Genomic DNA, 15594 nt, shown 5'->3' on the forward strand with positions numbered 1-15594 from the left:
CTGTGAGTTAAGGCCAGAAATAGCTTCCCTGGGCTCGAGCTAAGGAATGGGAGGACCTACAGGGCTCCTCCTGCTGCTGCTTCTACTTTCATATTTCACTTGGCTCCCTAAATCCATTTTGTCACACACGTCCATGTGAAGAGTCCACCAAACAGGCTTTGTGCGAGCAACGAGGCTGTTTATTTCACCTGGGTGCAGGCAGGCTGAGTCCAAAAAAGGAGTCAGCAAAGGGTGGTGGGATTATCATTAGTTCTTATAGGCTTGGGATAGGCAGTGGAGTTAGGAGCAATTTTTTGTAGGCAGGGGGTGGATCTTGCAAAGTACATTCTCAAGGGTGGGAAGAATATTACAAATTACCTTCTTAAGGGCAGGGAAAGATATTACAAAGTACCTTTTTAAGGGCAGGGGAAGATATTACAAAGCATCTTCTCAAAGGTGTGGAGGGTGTATCGTACAAAGTACATTCACAAGGGTGGGGGAAAATCACAAAGTACATTATCACAAGGGCGGGAAGGGTATATTGTCACAAAGTCAATTTATCAGTTAGGGTGGGGCAGGAACAAATCACAATGGTGGAATGTCATCAGTTAAGGCAGGAACTGGCTATTTTCACTTCTTTTGTGGATCTTCACTTGCTTCAGGCCATCTGGATGTATACATGCAGGTCACAGGGGATATGATGGCTTAGCTTGGGCTCAGAAGCCTGACACATTTCCCCAGTGGGTATGTGTGTTCGGAGGCCAACTTTTCCCCCCTCACACTTTGGGAACTCACAGTTTTTGCTGTCTCACAGCATTTGCAGTGACAAGCCACTTCTTACAAAGGGTCTGTGAATTCTTTCAGTTTTCCTAATATGTTTCTGTGGTGGTTCTTGGAGTAAAAGTTCACAGTGTGAGTCTCCAGACCCTGTTCTGTCCATCTAAGAGGGAGCTGCACATTAGTCCTGTCTCCTATCTGCCATCTTTTCCAGCATCTCCCCCCACAAAAACAATTCTTATTGAAGTTACCAATGATTTTCATGTTAGCAATCCATCTTATATTCCTAGCAGTATTGATATCAAGAACTCCTTCCTTCAAGAAAAGTTCATTTCATCAGCGTCTAGCACTCAGCTTTCTCCTGATTTTCTACTTACTGCTCCAACTAGTCCTTCTTAGACTCCTTTGCGGGCTCATCTATCTCTAACCCATCAGTAAATGCTGCCGGTGTTCCTCAAGGTTCCATCCTATGCTCACACGTAGAACAGTGCCTGACACATAGTAAATACTGAGTATTTGCGATTATCATCTAAACTCTCACTCTAAACTCTCTACCTAAGCAATCCCTTCCATTCCTTAATGCTCGAAACTTTAGTAACTGTTTCTACACAGATATTTCTTGCCCGGCTTTCCCCTCTCAGTTTCTGACCCATACATATTTGATGTCTCCTATTCTATCTCCAAAGCACCTGAAATCAGCATGTTTACAATTAAACTCATGATCTCCCTGCCGAATACCAACAAACCTGCTCTTATGCAGTGTTTTTTTGCGAATGGCGCCACCACTCATCCAGATTTATACATCAGAAACACATTTCCTAGATTCAGTTCATCACGAAGTATTGTTGATTTCCTAAATCTCATTTGACCTCTTGTCTCCATTTCTATTCTCACTATCCTAGACTCAATTTTCCATTACCTCTCACATGAACTACTACAAACATGGGTCTTGCTGCACTATTTGAGCCCCTTTCAACCTTTTCTCCATACTATAGCCAGAATCATCTTTCCTAATGCATCATGTATACTCCTACTTGAAATCTTTCAATACTTCTTAGGATAAAGTTCAAAACCCTTAACATGGCCTCCAAAGATCTGCATCATCTAGACCTACAGCCTCAACTCATACCATGCTCTCCTCCTCTGCATTCCAGGCATCATGGCTGTTCAATTCCAGACTCACAATGTTCTTTGTCACCAAAAGATCTTTACCCATGCTGTTCCTTCTGAATGAAAGGCTTTACAGTCAGCCCTCTGTGCCTGTGTGATCACTTCCTTGGAGTCAATGAACTGCAGATCAAAAATATTTGGGGGAGGGGAGTGGCAAGATGGCTGACTAGAAGCAGCTAGTGTGTGCTGCTCTCACAGAAGGGAGACAGAGTGGCCAGTAAACACTAGCTCTTTAACTAAACAGTCCAAGAGGACATGTTGGGATTCATCAAGGAAGCAATGCAGTCCACAAAGAACAAAAAAAAGCAAGACAGGACAGCTGCCCACCTGGGATTGGCACAGTGCCACGGGAGGCTCCCCACTGCAGGAAAATGGTGAATAAGAGCCCCAGGAACCCATGTTTCTGCCATGAACCTTTGCAATTTCAGACTCTGGAGACCTCCCCTGACCCCCTTCCCCTGCGGCCTCCAGGCTGACACAGAAAGCGTGTGGAGTGTGCCACTCAGGCACAAATGGAGTGCCAAGGGTCTTGGAACCCTGAGTACTCCTGCACCAGGAGCTGTAGCTTTGCCAACAAAGGAGGCCAGGTTCTCACGCATACCCCCAGGAGAGAGGCTGCATCCACAGTACTGAGAAACAGACGAACTGCAGGCCTTGCCCCAACTATACCTCCCTAGGCAAAGCCCACTGGCCTGGGATCCCAGTGCAGCCACCCCACCCCTGCCTGAGCTCTCAGGCTGGTAGCAGCTCTGCAATTCCCTGGAACAGAGCTCCCAGGAGTAAAAGACAGGCCTGCCATTATTGCTGCGACACAGCCCCCACCCCAACTGCTATCAGAATCAGGAGGGAGCAAAGAGGTTAAGGACTATCTTGAGCCTCCAGCAAAGCATAGCTGCCGTGCGGAAAAAGAGGCCAGACTATTTTCCATGCAGGTCCCTTCTCCTGTTACTCCTCTTTGGGCAGGGCCTTTGGACTTGTTCCCAACAAGCCCCCCTCCCTGCCCCCACACCCAAGCACAGTCACCCCACCCCACTGAGCTCTCAGCTGGTAGTAGCTCTGCACTTCCCTAGGATGGAGTTCCCAGTAGTAGCAAGCAGGCCTGCCATTTTTTGCCACTACTGCAACCCCTGACCCTACTGCCCTCCGGCTCGGAATGGAAAGAAGAGATTAAGGACTATCACAGGCCCCCAGCACAGCACAGCTCCCTTATAGAAAAGCAACCAGACTGTTTTGCACACAGGTCCCTGTCCATGTGCTACTCCTTACTACACAGGGCCTCCTGGACTGGGCCCCCAGCACAGCCACCCAGCCCCCGCCTGATCAGTCAGTGGCAGCTCTGTGTTTGCCTGGTGAGGAAATCCCAGAGACAACCCTCTGCCATTGCAGCTTCAGCAGTATGGCCCTAGCTGCCCTTGGGCTGAAGAACAAACAAAGAGCCTGGTTGCTTCGCTGGTACCTCCAGCATGTCGCAGCTACCACAGGGAGAGGAACCAGTCTCTCTTCCCTATGAGCCCCCACCGCCTATTCTTCACCATGTAGGGCCTCTGGCCTTGGCCCCCAGAGCCGCTGCCCCACCCCCAGCTGAATATTCCCATTCGCAGTGGCTCTGCATTTCCCAGGGGCGGAGCTCCCACAGGCAACTGACAGCTCCTCTGCCACTGCCACTGCAGTGGTACTGCCCTTGCTACCTACCCTCAGACTGGGGAAGAAACAAAGACCCTGAGTGCCTTACTCTCACCTCCAGCATGCAACAGCTGCCCTATGAAGAGGCCAGTCTGTCTTCCTGTGAGCCCCCAATTCCCCTGCTCATCACCAGGCAGGGCCCCCCCGCCAGCTTGGGCCCACAACATACTGGGATGATTATTCTGATTGACAATGGCTATGTATATCCCTGGGGTGCAACCAAAAGAGACACATGAAAAGCCCTCTACCACTGAAACTGCCAAGGTCTCCCTCTCTGCTACCCCCAAGACAGAGAAAAGAACAAAAAGTCTGGCTTGCCCCAGGGCTGCAGTGCCAAGCCTGGGAGTACCAAGCTGAGGTCTGCAGCACTGAAGTGGGAGAGGAGCCCACACCCTCCTCTCCCACTTGAGAGGAGGCTCATTTGGAGCACTGAGAAGGTACATGACTGCAAATGGCAGGAAATACAAAGGAGCCACAGGGCTGAGCAAGAGCCTACCTACTGTCCAGTATGCTTAAACACATCACAGCCCAAACTTCAACACCAAAAATACTTTGCTAATATACCCGCCTATGAAAACACAGACAAGAATTCAGCCACAAATAGACCAGATGTGGTGGCTCACGCCTGTAATCCCAGCACTTTGGGAGACAGAGGTAGGCAGATCACTCGAGGTCAGGAGTTCAAGACCAGCATGGCCACCATGGTGAAACCCTGTCTCTACTAAAAATGGAAAAATTAGCCAGGTGTGGTGGCACATGCCTGTAATTCCAGCTACTTGGGAGGCTGAGGCAGAAGAATCACTTGAACCTGGGAGATGGGGGTTGTGGTAAACTGAGATCATGCCACCACACTCCAGCCTAAGCAACAGAGCAAGACTCTATCTCAAAAAAAGAAAGAAAAAAGAATTCAACCACAAATAAAGACCCTGCACAGACTTGGCTCTCTGAAAACATCCAGAAATGAAGACAACTGACTATAGTCAAGTTACACCCCGGTTAAACAGCGCCCACACAGATGAGAAAGAGCCAGTGCAATAACTCTGGCAACTCTAAAAGCCAGAGAGTCTCCTTATTTACAAATGACCACACCAGCTCCCCAGCATTGATTCTTAACCAGAAGGAAATGGCTGAAATGACAGACACAGAATTCAGAATCTAGATGGCAATTAAGATTATCGAGATTCAGGAGACAAATGAAACCCATTCCAAGGAATCTAAGGAATCCAGTAGAACAATTCAAAAGATAAAAATATGAAAATAGCCATTTTAAGAAAGAACCAGGCCAGACATGGTGGCTCGCACCTATAATCCCAGCACTTTGGGAGGCCGAGGTGGGTGGACTGCTTGAGGTCAGGAGTTCAAGACCAGCCTGGCCAACATGGTGAAACCCAGTCTCTACTAAAAATGCAAAAATTAGTCAGGCTTGGTGGTGCATGCCTGTAATCCCAGCTATTTGGGAGGTTGAGGCAGGAGAATTGCTTGAACCCAGGAGGCAGAGGTAGCAGTGAGCAGAGATCACATCACTGTACTCCTAGGCAACAGAGTGAATGAGACTCAGTCTCAAAAAAAATAAAATAAAAATAAAGAAAAGAAAGAACCAAACTAAGCTGATGGAGCTGAAAACCTCCCTATAAGAATTTCATAACAATCAGAAGTATTAATAGCAGAACAGATCAAGCTGGGGAAAGAATCTCCGAGCTCAAAGAACAGTTCTTCAAATTAACCCAGTCAGATAATAAAGAGAATTTTTTTAAATCAACAAAACCTCCAAGAAATATGGAATTATGTAAAGATGCCAAATCTATGACTCATTAGCATCCCTGAAACAGAAGGGTAGGTCATGTACAAAGGAAACTCCATCAGGCTAACAACAGACCTTGCAGCAGAAACACTACAAGCCAGAAGAGATTCGGGGCTTATATTCAGCAACCTTAAAGAAAAGAAATTCCAACCAAGAATTTCATACGCAGCCAAACTAAGCTTCATAAGTGAAGGAAAAATTAAATCCTTTTCAGACAAGCAAATGCTAAGGGCATTTGTTACCAACAGGTCTGCCTTACAAGAGGTCCGTAAGAGAGTACTAAATATGAAAATGAAAGACCATTACTGATCACCACAAAAACACACTCAAGTACACAGACTATGAACACTATAAAGCAAATATATTAATACAATCAAGTCTACATAACAATCAGCTAAAAACATGATGACATTATAAATTCCACACATAACAATATTAATCTTGAATGTAAACAGGTTAAATGCCCGTCTTAAAAAGCACAGCGTGGCAAACTGGATAAAGAAGCAAGACCCAACTGTATGCTGTCTTCAAGAGAGCATCTCACATAGAAGGACACTCACATGCTCAAAGTTAAGGGCTGGAAGAAGATCTATCAAGCAAATGGAAAACAAAAAGGAGCAGGGGTTGCTATTCTTATGTCAGACAAAACCAACTTTAAACCAACAATGATCAAAAAGGACAAAGAAGGGCATCACATAATGATAAAAAGGTTCAATTCAATAACAAGACTTAACTATCCTAAATATATATATATATGCACTCAACATTGCAGCACTCAGATTCATAAAACAAGTTCATAGAGACTTACAAAGAGATGTAGATAACCACAAACTAATAGTAGGAGACTTCAACATCCCACTGAAAGTACTGGGCAGATCACTGAGGCAGAATACTAACAAAGATACTCAGGATCTAAACTTGATACTTGACCAAATGAACCTAACAGACATCTATAGAACACTCCACTCAAAAACAACAGAATATACATTCTTCTCATTTGCACAAGGAAATACTCTAAAACTGACTACACACTCGGCCATAAAGCAATTCTCAACAAATTCAAAAAACCAAAATCATACCAACCTCACTCTCATACCACAGCACAGTAAAAACAGAAATCAATACCGACAAGATCTCTCAAAACATACAATTAAATGGACACTAAACAATCTACTCCTGAATGACTTTTGGGTAAACAATGAAATTAAGACAGAAATCAAGAAATTATCTGAAACTAATTAAAACAAAGATGCAACATATGAAAATCTCTGGGACACAGCTAAAGTAGTGTCAAAAGCAAAGTTTACAGCACTAAATGCCCACATCAAAAAGTTAGAAAGATCTCAAATTAACAACCTAACATCACACCTAGGGAACTTGAAAAACAAGAACAAACCAACTCCAAAGCTAGCAGAAGAACAGAACCAAAATCAGAGCTGAACTGAATGAAACAGATAAGAAAAGCCATACAAAAGATTAACAAAACCAAAAGTTGGTTCTTTAAAAGAATAAGATTGATAGACTGCTAGCTAGACTAATTTTTTTAAAAAGGGACAAGATCCAAAGAAACACCATCAGAAATGACAAAGGGGACATTACCACCAACCCCATAGAGATTTTTTTTTAATCCTCAGAGACTATTACAAACACCTCTATGCACATAAACTGGAAAATCTAGAAGAAATGGATAAATTCTTAAACATACTATCTCCGAAGATTGAACCAGGATGAAATTGACACCCCAAACAGACAAATAACAAACAGTGAGTAAATCAGCAATAAAAATCCTACCAGCTAGAAAAAGCCCTGGACAAGAAAGATTCACAGCTGAATTCTACCAGATATAAAAAGAACTGGTACCAATTCTACTGAAACTATTCCAAAAAGTCAAGGGGGGACTCCTTCCTAACTCATTCTATGAGGCCAACATCATTCTGACACCAAAACCTGGCAGAGACATAATGAAAAAAAGAAAACTTTCGGCCAGTATCTCTGATGAACATAGATGCAAAAATCCTCAACAAAATACTGGCAAACCAAATCCAGCAGCACATGAAAAAGCTAATCCACCATGATCAAGTAGGCTTTATTCCTGGGATGCAAGGTTAATTCAACATATGCAAATCAATAAATGTGATTATCACATGAACAGAACTAAAAACAAAAACCACATAATCTTCACAAGAGACAGAGAAAAGGCTTTAGGTAAAATTCAACATCTCTTCATCTTAAAAACCCTCAACAAACTAAGCATTGAAGGTACATACCTCAAAATAATAAAAGCCATCTAAATAAACCCATAACCAATATCATACTGAACAGGCAAAAGCCGGAAGCATTCCCTTTGAGAACTGCAACAAGACAAGGATGCCCACTCTCACCACTCCTATTCAACATAATATTAGAAGTTCTAGCCAGAGCAATCAGGCAAGAGAAAGAAAGAAAGTGCATTCAAATAGGAAGAGGGGAAGTAAAACGATCTCTCTTCACAGATGATGTAATGCTATACTAGAAAACCCTATCATCTATGCCCAAAGGCTCCTAGATCTGATAAACATCTTCTGGAAAGTTTCAGGATACAAAATCAATGTACAAAAATCAGTAGTATTTCTCTATACAAATAACAGGCAAGCTGAAAGCCAAATAAAGAATGCAATTCCATTCGCAATAGCCACACAAATAAAATACTTAGCAATACAGCTAACCAGAGAGATAAAACAAATCTACAATGAGGATTATAACACACTCCTGAAAGAAATCAGAAGCAACACAAACAAATGAAAAAAAAAATTCTATGCTCATGGATAGGAAGAATCAATATTGTTAAAATGGCCATACTGCCCAAAGCAATGTACAGATTCAATGCTATGCCTATCAAACTACCAATAGCATTTTTAACATAATTACAAAAAACCATTCTAAAATTCATTTGGAACCAAAAAAGGGCCAAGAGTCATAGCAACAGCAATCTAAGCAAAAAAGAACAAAGCTGGAGGCATCACACTACTCAACTTCAAAATATACTAAAAGGCTACAGTAACTAAAACAGCATTGTACTGGCACAAAAACAGACACACAGACCAATGAAACAGGTTAGAGAACCCAGAAATAAAGCTGCACACCTAAAACTATCAAATCTTCAACAAAGTCGACAAAAACAAGCAATGGGGAAAGGACTTCCTATTCAATAAATGGTGCTGCGATAACTGGCTAGACATATGCAGAAAACTGAAATTGAACCCCTGCCTTTCACCATATACAAAAATCAACTCAGGGTGCATTAAAGACTTAAATGTAAAATGTAAAGCCACAAAAACCCTAGAAGAAAACCTAAGAAATACCATTCTGGACATGGGCCCAGGTAAAAACTTGATGAAGATTCCAAAAGCAAATGCAATAAAAATTGACAAGTGGAACACAATTAAAGAGTTTCTGCATAGGAAAAGAAACTATCAACAGAGTAAACAGACAACCTACAAAATGGGAGAATATATTTGCAAACTATGTATCCAACAAATGTCTAACATCCAGAATCTATCAGGAACTCAAATCAACAAGCAAAAAATGACATTAAAAAATGGGCAAGGACATGAACAGACATTTCTCAAAAGAAGACATACATGCAGCCAACAAGCATATGAAAAAATGCTCAATATCACTAAACATTAGGGAAATGCAAATCAAAACCACCATGAGATACCATCTCACACCACTCAGACTGGCTATTATTTGAAAAGCCAAAAAACAACAGATGCTGGTGGTTGTGGAGCAAAGAGAACGTTTATACACTGCTGGTGGGATATAAATTAGTTCAGCCACTGTGGAAAACAGTCTGGAGATTTCTCAAAGAACTTAAAATGGAACTACCATTTGACTCAGCAATCCCATTACTGCATATATTCCCAAAGGAATATAAATCATTCTACTATGAAGACTCATGCCCTCATTGCAGCACTGTTCACAACAGCAAAGACATGGAACCAACCTAGATCCCCATTAATAGTGGACTGGATAAAGAAAATGTGGTACATATGCACCATGGAATACTACACAGCTACAAAAAAAAATTAGATCATGAGATCATGACCTTTGCAGCAATATGAATGGAGCTGGAGGCCATTATCCTAAGTATCCTAATACCACATGTGAAAACGTGGCATTTGGTTTTCTGTTCCTGCATTAATTCATTTAGAATAAGTGAGAGCTAAACACTGAGTATACATGGACACAAAAAAGGGAACCATACACATTGGGGCCTACTTGAAAGTGGAGGGTGGGAGGAGGGAGAAGATTGAAAAACTACCTATCAGGTATTATGCTGATGACCTGGGTGACAAAATTATCTGTACACCAAACCCCTGTGACATGTAATTTACCCATATAACTAACCTACACATGTACCCCCTTAAATCTAAAATAAAAGTTGGAAAGGAAAAAAAAAGAAAATATCCAGGGGGAAAATAAACAATAAAAATAAGAACAATTAAAAATAATGCAAATAAAAAACAATATAACAGCTATTTTCATTGCATTAAATATTACAAGTAATCTAGGGATGATGTAAAGTATATGGGAAGATATGCATAAGCTATATGCAAATACTACACCATTTTTTGTAAGGGACTTGAGCATCCAGATTTTGGTATCCTCAGAGGATCCTGGAACCAATCCCCAAAGATACTGAGGGCCAACTGTACTCTAACTTTAGTTCAACAATCCTTGCCTCAGAGAAGCCATTCCTGACCTTCTAGAATAGGTCAAATTCCCCTAATTACTTAATAGCAACAAGAGCTTCTCATTTTTGTAATGCATATTTTGGTTGCAATTTTATATGTGTGTGATTAAGTCTGCTTGACCTCACCATACTGTATTACTCTGTGAGCTCCAGAAACTTAGAGTTCATTTTTTTGTTGTTTTTTTCTCACCATTCTACCTCCTATGACTAGCAGTGTTACATATGTAGTATGAATAAATAAATATTTCGTGAATGAATGAACAATCTGAATCCTTAAGAATTTTTCCTGGCTAGGCATGATGGCTCACACCTGTAATCCAGCACTTGCAGAGGCCAAGGCAGGAGGACCACTTGAGGCCAGGAGTTCAAGACCAGCCTGGGCAACACAGTGAGACCTTGTCTCTACAAAAAAATATAAAAAATTAGTCACGCATGGTTAATACCTGTTGTCTCAGCTACTTGGGAGGCTAAGGCAGGAAAATCACTGGAGCCCAGGAGTTGGAGACGGCAGTGAGCTGTGATCATGCCACTGCACTCCAGCTGAGGCAACACAGCAAAACCCTATCTCAAAATAAATTAATTTAATTAAATAAATAAATAAGTGTCTTAAACGTATCTCCACATTTCCCTCACCCTGCCTACCACTTACTGAAATTTCCAGGGAGGGGGCTCCTGATGTATGTTTAAAATTTATTTTTAAAAATATTCTCCAGGTAATACTGATACCATCTCCATTTGGATTATTAGGCCAAAGCTTTCTAATTAAATTGCTGGTATTAATAATTACTCAAACTGAAAGCACACTGCCTAAGAGAAAATAGTTGATTCACTTTGCAAATTCAGTTATAAAGTGAAAGCAAGCATCAAAGTCGCATAAAAAACCAAAGGAATCTGATCAAGAAATATTCCAAGATACGAACTGAGAGTCAGAACAGATTTATCTCAATGATCTCCCCAACTATGGCACAATGTAATGACTAAAGAATATTTTATTGCATATATCCAATATACTCAGAGATGAGTAGGCAAGGTGTGGGTATCAAAACAAATACAAAATATTTAGTAAGCACTCAATATCTGTTGAGTTACTTAATTAGCTAAATGAATGAATACAGTATGGTCTCTTCCCCCGAAAGTTTTACAATGTAATTGAAAGACAAATTTTTAAACTCTACTCTTACAGTTGCAGAGAAAGATAAAATTAACATCAGAAAGCTTAAAATCATTAAATACTTTATTTAAGAACAGTATGTTTACCAAGTTAGGACAGTGGTTATGATTTCTCAATTTATGCATATTCCTTTTAAAAATCTTAGAAAAAAATGTTCCACCAATGTAAGGCACAACTCTTGAATATGCAGTGTGTCTTCTCTCTTTATTCTGAATAACAGAAGCATGTAAATTAAATTATCCTCTTTGCACAATTATTCCCCCCAAAACTAATTTATAATATATAATTATCTCCCTAAAAAGCAGTTATAAACCATAAATTGAATATGAATAACATATGAAAAACAGCACAAATTTTAAAGCCCTCCATGTGAAAAAAAATTAATACATTGGCTTTACCTATAAACCTTATTTTGTTAATGCTAAGCACAGAACCCTTATGGGCTCATAGGAGTCAGCAAACAGCTACAGATGAGTCTTCTTGTTAAGAATTCATTCAATGCTTCTCAGAACAGCAGATTTTAAAAAATGAATTCACTGAGGTTCTTAAACCTCTGAACGTAAGGCAACAGTTCACAACTGATTTCAGAAATAGAATGTTGTAAGTATTAAATTACAAATTCTACTAGGTCAGTGGGAGTAGGTGGATTCACCTGGAGTGGAGCAGTGAACGTTTATTTTACCTCTTTCAAGATCTCTCCATATATTCCACCAGTTTGAGATAGGCTGGGGGAGGAGGTGGAATAGCTTAAAAGGTTATATTTCTTATTTTAAAGTATAAAAACATACACTTAAAGGCTAAACCTATCTATAACCTACATCTTAATGTCAGCAAAACATACTGCTTTCCACCCAAATCACCAATTGAATCATCCTCGCTCATGATTTCAGAGCATAAGGTGTCCAGAGAAGAAAACTCAAGACTGAATGGGCTGCCATAATGGGGAAGTACAGGTAGCCAAAGGCCAGCAGGTGAGACAGCATTAGAGAAACTATCTACTATGTCTAAATAAGCTGTCCTACCTTACAAGCATCAACTACTACATTGAAACCATTCTGAGTGCTGCATTTCCTATACGTGCCCAGACTTGGTAATGCCTGATAAATTCTGTATATTACCACGTCTTGCATTTAATAGACAATTAGTTTAATGATACTAACTTTATTCACACTTAATTGACTTTCTCATATCCTGAGTAGATTAAGAAAACTATTTCAAAGATAAATTTAAAATAATTAAGAAACCCAGAATTTTGATTTAGAACACTGCTTTGACTTTTGTTATTACTTTGTATTTATTAGTATATCCTACTCATAATTTTGCACTGACTTTCAATATAAAATTAAATCTTTGCTTACACAAAATAACTGTCAGCTCCAAATCAACATGAATGGAGTGACACTGAAAATATCATACTATTCCCCATAAAAAGAGTTTAGTGCAAAATAATTATTACCTGGTATTTTACATTCAGTTTGTGTCTTTATCTCTTGTAAAGACATTTTCTTGTCTTTACACTTCTTGTAAAGACATTTAATTTATTGTTATTGCATATTTATTTGTTTTTTATGGTTATTCATACAGAATTTATTATTTTCTAGAATTTTGGGATAAGAATCATAATCACTAATGCAAAATACTCTTAATTTTTTAAATGTTGTATTTCTTGTTTTTAAATATTAGTAGTTCACTATTCTAAGTTTTTCATGAATAAAAAACACGTCCTAAGTTCATGAAATCTGTGCCGCTCACTACTGTACCAGGTACTAAAACCTTAAGATAAGGGCTAATCCTCATCACTTATGAGAATTTCTCAAGAATGGGTCAGATGCGCCACAGTTAAATTTGCAGATTATTTTGTCCAGCTGCTCAATCAAGAGAAATACCACTCAAAGAAATCAATTCCAAATTCATGTCTTTAATGAATACTATGTTTTGCAACTTGTATAAAAACTGATCACCCAAGCACATGCAAAAGGAATATATTTATCTTTAGTGGGCTAGCTAAAGTATTGACAACTAATCAGTGTCCTCTAAATACTCTTACTTTGGCAACAGCCCACAAGGTTAACTTTTAGAAAATTCAGCTTGATACAAGAAAATAATTCATCATAATTAGACAATATAATTTTTCCACTTTTGAGGCAAAATATATAAATCAATACTTGTTTATATGACTTGCAAAATGTCTATACACTAAGATTGCTACAGTCTATAAGGTAACCAAAGGTAAGTGATACATACCCTTTAGAAAACACAATTTGTCTGGGGGGATGGTTGCACATGTATTTAAATATGTTAAAACCACTGAATTGTATATTTTAAATGTGTGATTTATATGGTATGTGAATTGTATCTCATGAAGGCTTTTTAAACAACACTGCTGTAACTTAGACCAAAAAAAACCCCACAATTTGTCACACACTGTTCTTTTTCAGACATATTTTTATAAAGACAGAAATTAACACTTGTAGCATCAGCAGGTGTGATTAGCAAATGTTACCCATGTAGGTATAAATGTCTAATCAGTAGCCAAAGTGTGCCCTTGATGCTAACCACCCCTATAACTGAATAATCTATAAATTACAAAAGGAGTTGTAATCCCCCATCGACTACCAGAACATGCCCTGTAATATACGGTGATTCTAAAAGAAATACAACTGCATGTGCCACCTCGATAGTTTCTCCAAATCTCCCAAGAGGAATATTTTTCTTTAAATGTTCTTCTTTCAAGTCTTTCGTCATATCTGTGTGTACAAATCCTAAAAGAGAAATGTTTGTTTAGTTGAAAAGGGTACACACTAAGACATCTGCTGAATTTCAAAAAAAAAAAATTTGTTTCTGAAAATTTTAATTTGAAATTATTTTAAAAAAAAACAATTTTTTTTGAGACAGGGTCTCGCTCTGTCTCCCAGGCTAGAATGCAGTGGTACAAACACGACTCACTGCAGCCTGGACCTCTGGGGCACAGGTGATCCTCTTGCCTCAGCCTCCCAAGTAGCTGTGACTACAGGCATGCACCACCACACCTGGCTAGTTTTTGTACTTTTTGTAGAGATGGGGTTTTGTCATGTGGCCCAGGCTGGTCTCAAACTCCTGGACTCAAGGGATCGACCCACGTCAGCCTCCCAAAGTGCTGGGATTACAGGCATGAGCCACCATACCCACCGTATAATTTGAAATTATTAATAAACCTTGTTTATAAAATAGTTTTGTTGGCCGGGTGCAGTGGCTAAAGCCTGTAATCCCAGCACTTTGGGAGGCCAAGGCAGGCAGATCACCCGAGGGCAGGATCTCGAGAACAGCCTGCCCAACATGGCGAAACCCCATCTCTACTAAAAATACAAAAAATTAGCTGAGTGTGGTGGCGGGCGCCTGTAATCCCAGCTACTCAGAAGGCTGAAGCAGGAGAATCGCTTGAACCTGGGAGGTGGAGGTTGGAGTGAGCCGAGATTGCGTCACTGCACTCCAGCCTGGGCGACAAGAGTGAAACTCCATCTCAAAAAAAGCAAAACAAAACAAAATAGTTGTGTTAGTAATCAATACACCAGGCCTACATTTTTATACAATTTAACTCAATGAATATTTACTGGACACTAAAATATCTGACCCCCAAGTATCTGGCCCACCTAGCAAAATGTAAGTAGGCAGATACAAACATGAATAAAACAAAATTCTACTCTTTGGGGAACCTACAATTTGTGGAGGAAATGGTCACTTGCACACCTGATTATAATGTAAGGAAGTCTGGTGAATATCCTGATAGAAGTATGTATAAAATACCACAGAATGGATTAATTTTCACTTAGGTAGGGATAGAAAAGTGGAAAGTAGTGTCAAGGGAAGGAAGGCATCACAAAAGTGGTCACATGAACTAATTTGGTAGCTGATGATTAGAAAGGCCAGTATTTCCCATATCTGTATTTTAAAATCTTATAGTCATATCCAATTCTGATGCAAGTAAACACAGAAAATTCAAAATTTAATATTTACTGAAATTCAAAATTCAAAATTTACTGAAGCATTCAGTAAAGCCTGCCAGGAATATGTTGTAAAGAATGTATTAAGTTCTACACTAGTATAAAGAACTAACTACATAATATATAACCAACCAATCCTAAATAACTACAAATATATACCAGGGAGAACTGTAGACTTATGAAGAAAATCTTATAAGATTAATACAGGACATACAAATACATATTAATAAAATGCTTAACCCATATAATCAGTATTCTGTACATTACTCAATCATTTGGGTTTTTAAAAAGAAAGCAA

The 15594-nt window shown here is 39.7% G+C and overlaps 1 protein-coding gene across 3 annotated transcripts in view; it reads right to left on the minus strand.

Annotated features, from left to right (window-relative positions):
- Positions 1 to 15594, minus strand: part of CBR4 (carbonyl reductase 4) — a 64797-nt gene that overhangs the window by 31107 nt on the left and 18096 nt on the right. For 2 of the 3 annotated variants that reach the window (XM_003257951.3, XM_030816312.1), the window contains one exon: positions 11362 to 14078. The exons of the other annotated variant lie outside the window; for it this stretch is intronic. In XM_003257951.3, coding sequence (XP_003257999.1) covers positions 13900 to 14078 — 179 coding nt within the window. In that variant the 3' untranslated portion in view covers positions 11362 to 13899. Of the gene's footprint in view, positions 1 to 11361; positions 14079 to 15594 lie in introns of those variants that run through there. 3 annotated transcript variants of the gene reach the window in all.

Source organism: Nomascus leucogenys, chromosome 7b (assembly GCF_006542625.1).
Source record: "Nomascus leucogenys isolate Asia chromosome 7b, Asia_NLE_v1, whole genome shotgun sequence".
Lineage (NCBI taxonomy): Eukaryota > Metazoa > Chordata > Mammalia > Primates > Hylobatidae > Nomascus > Nomascus leucogenys.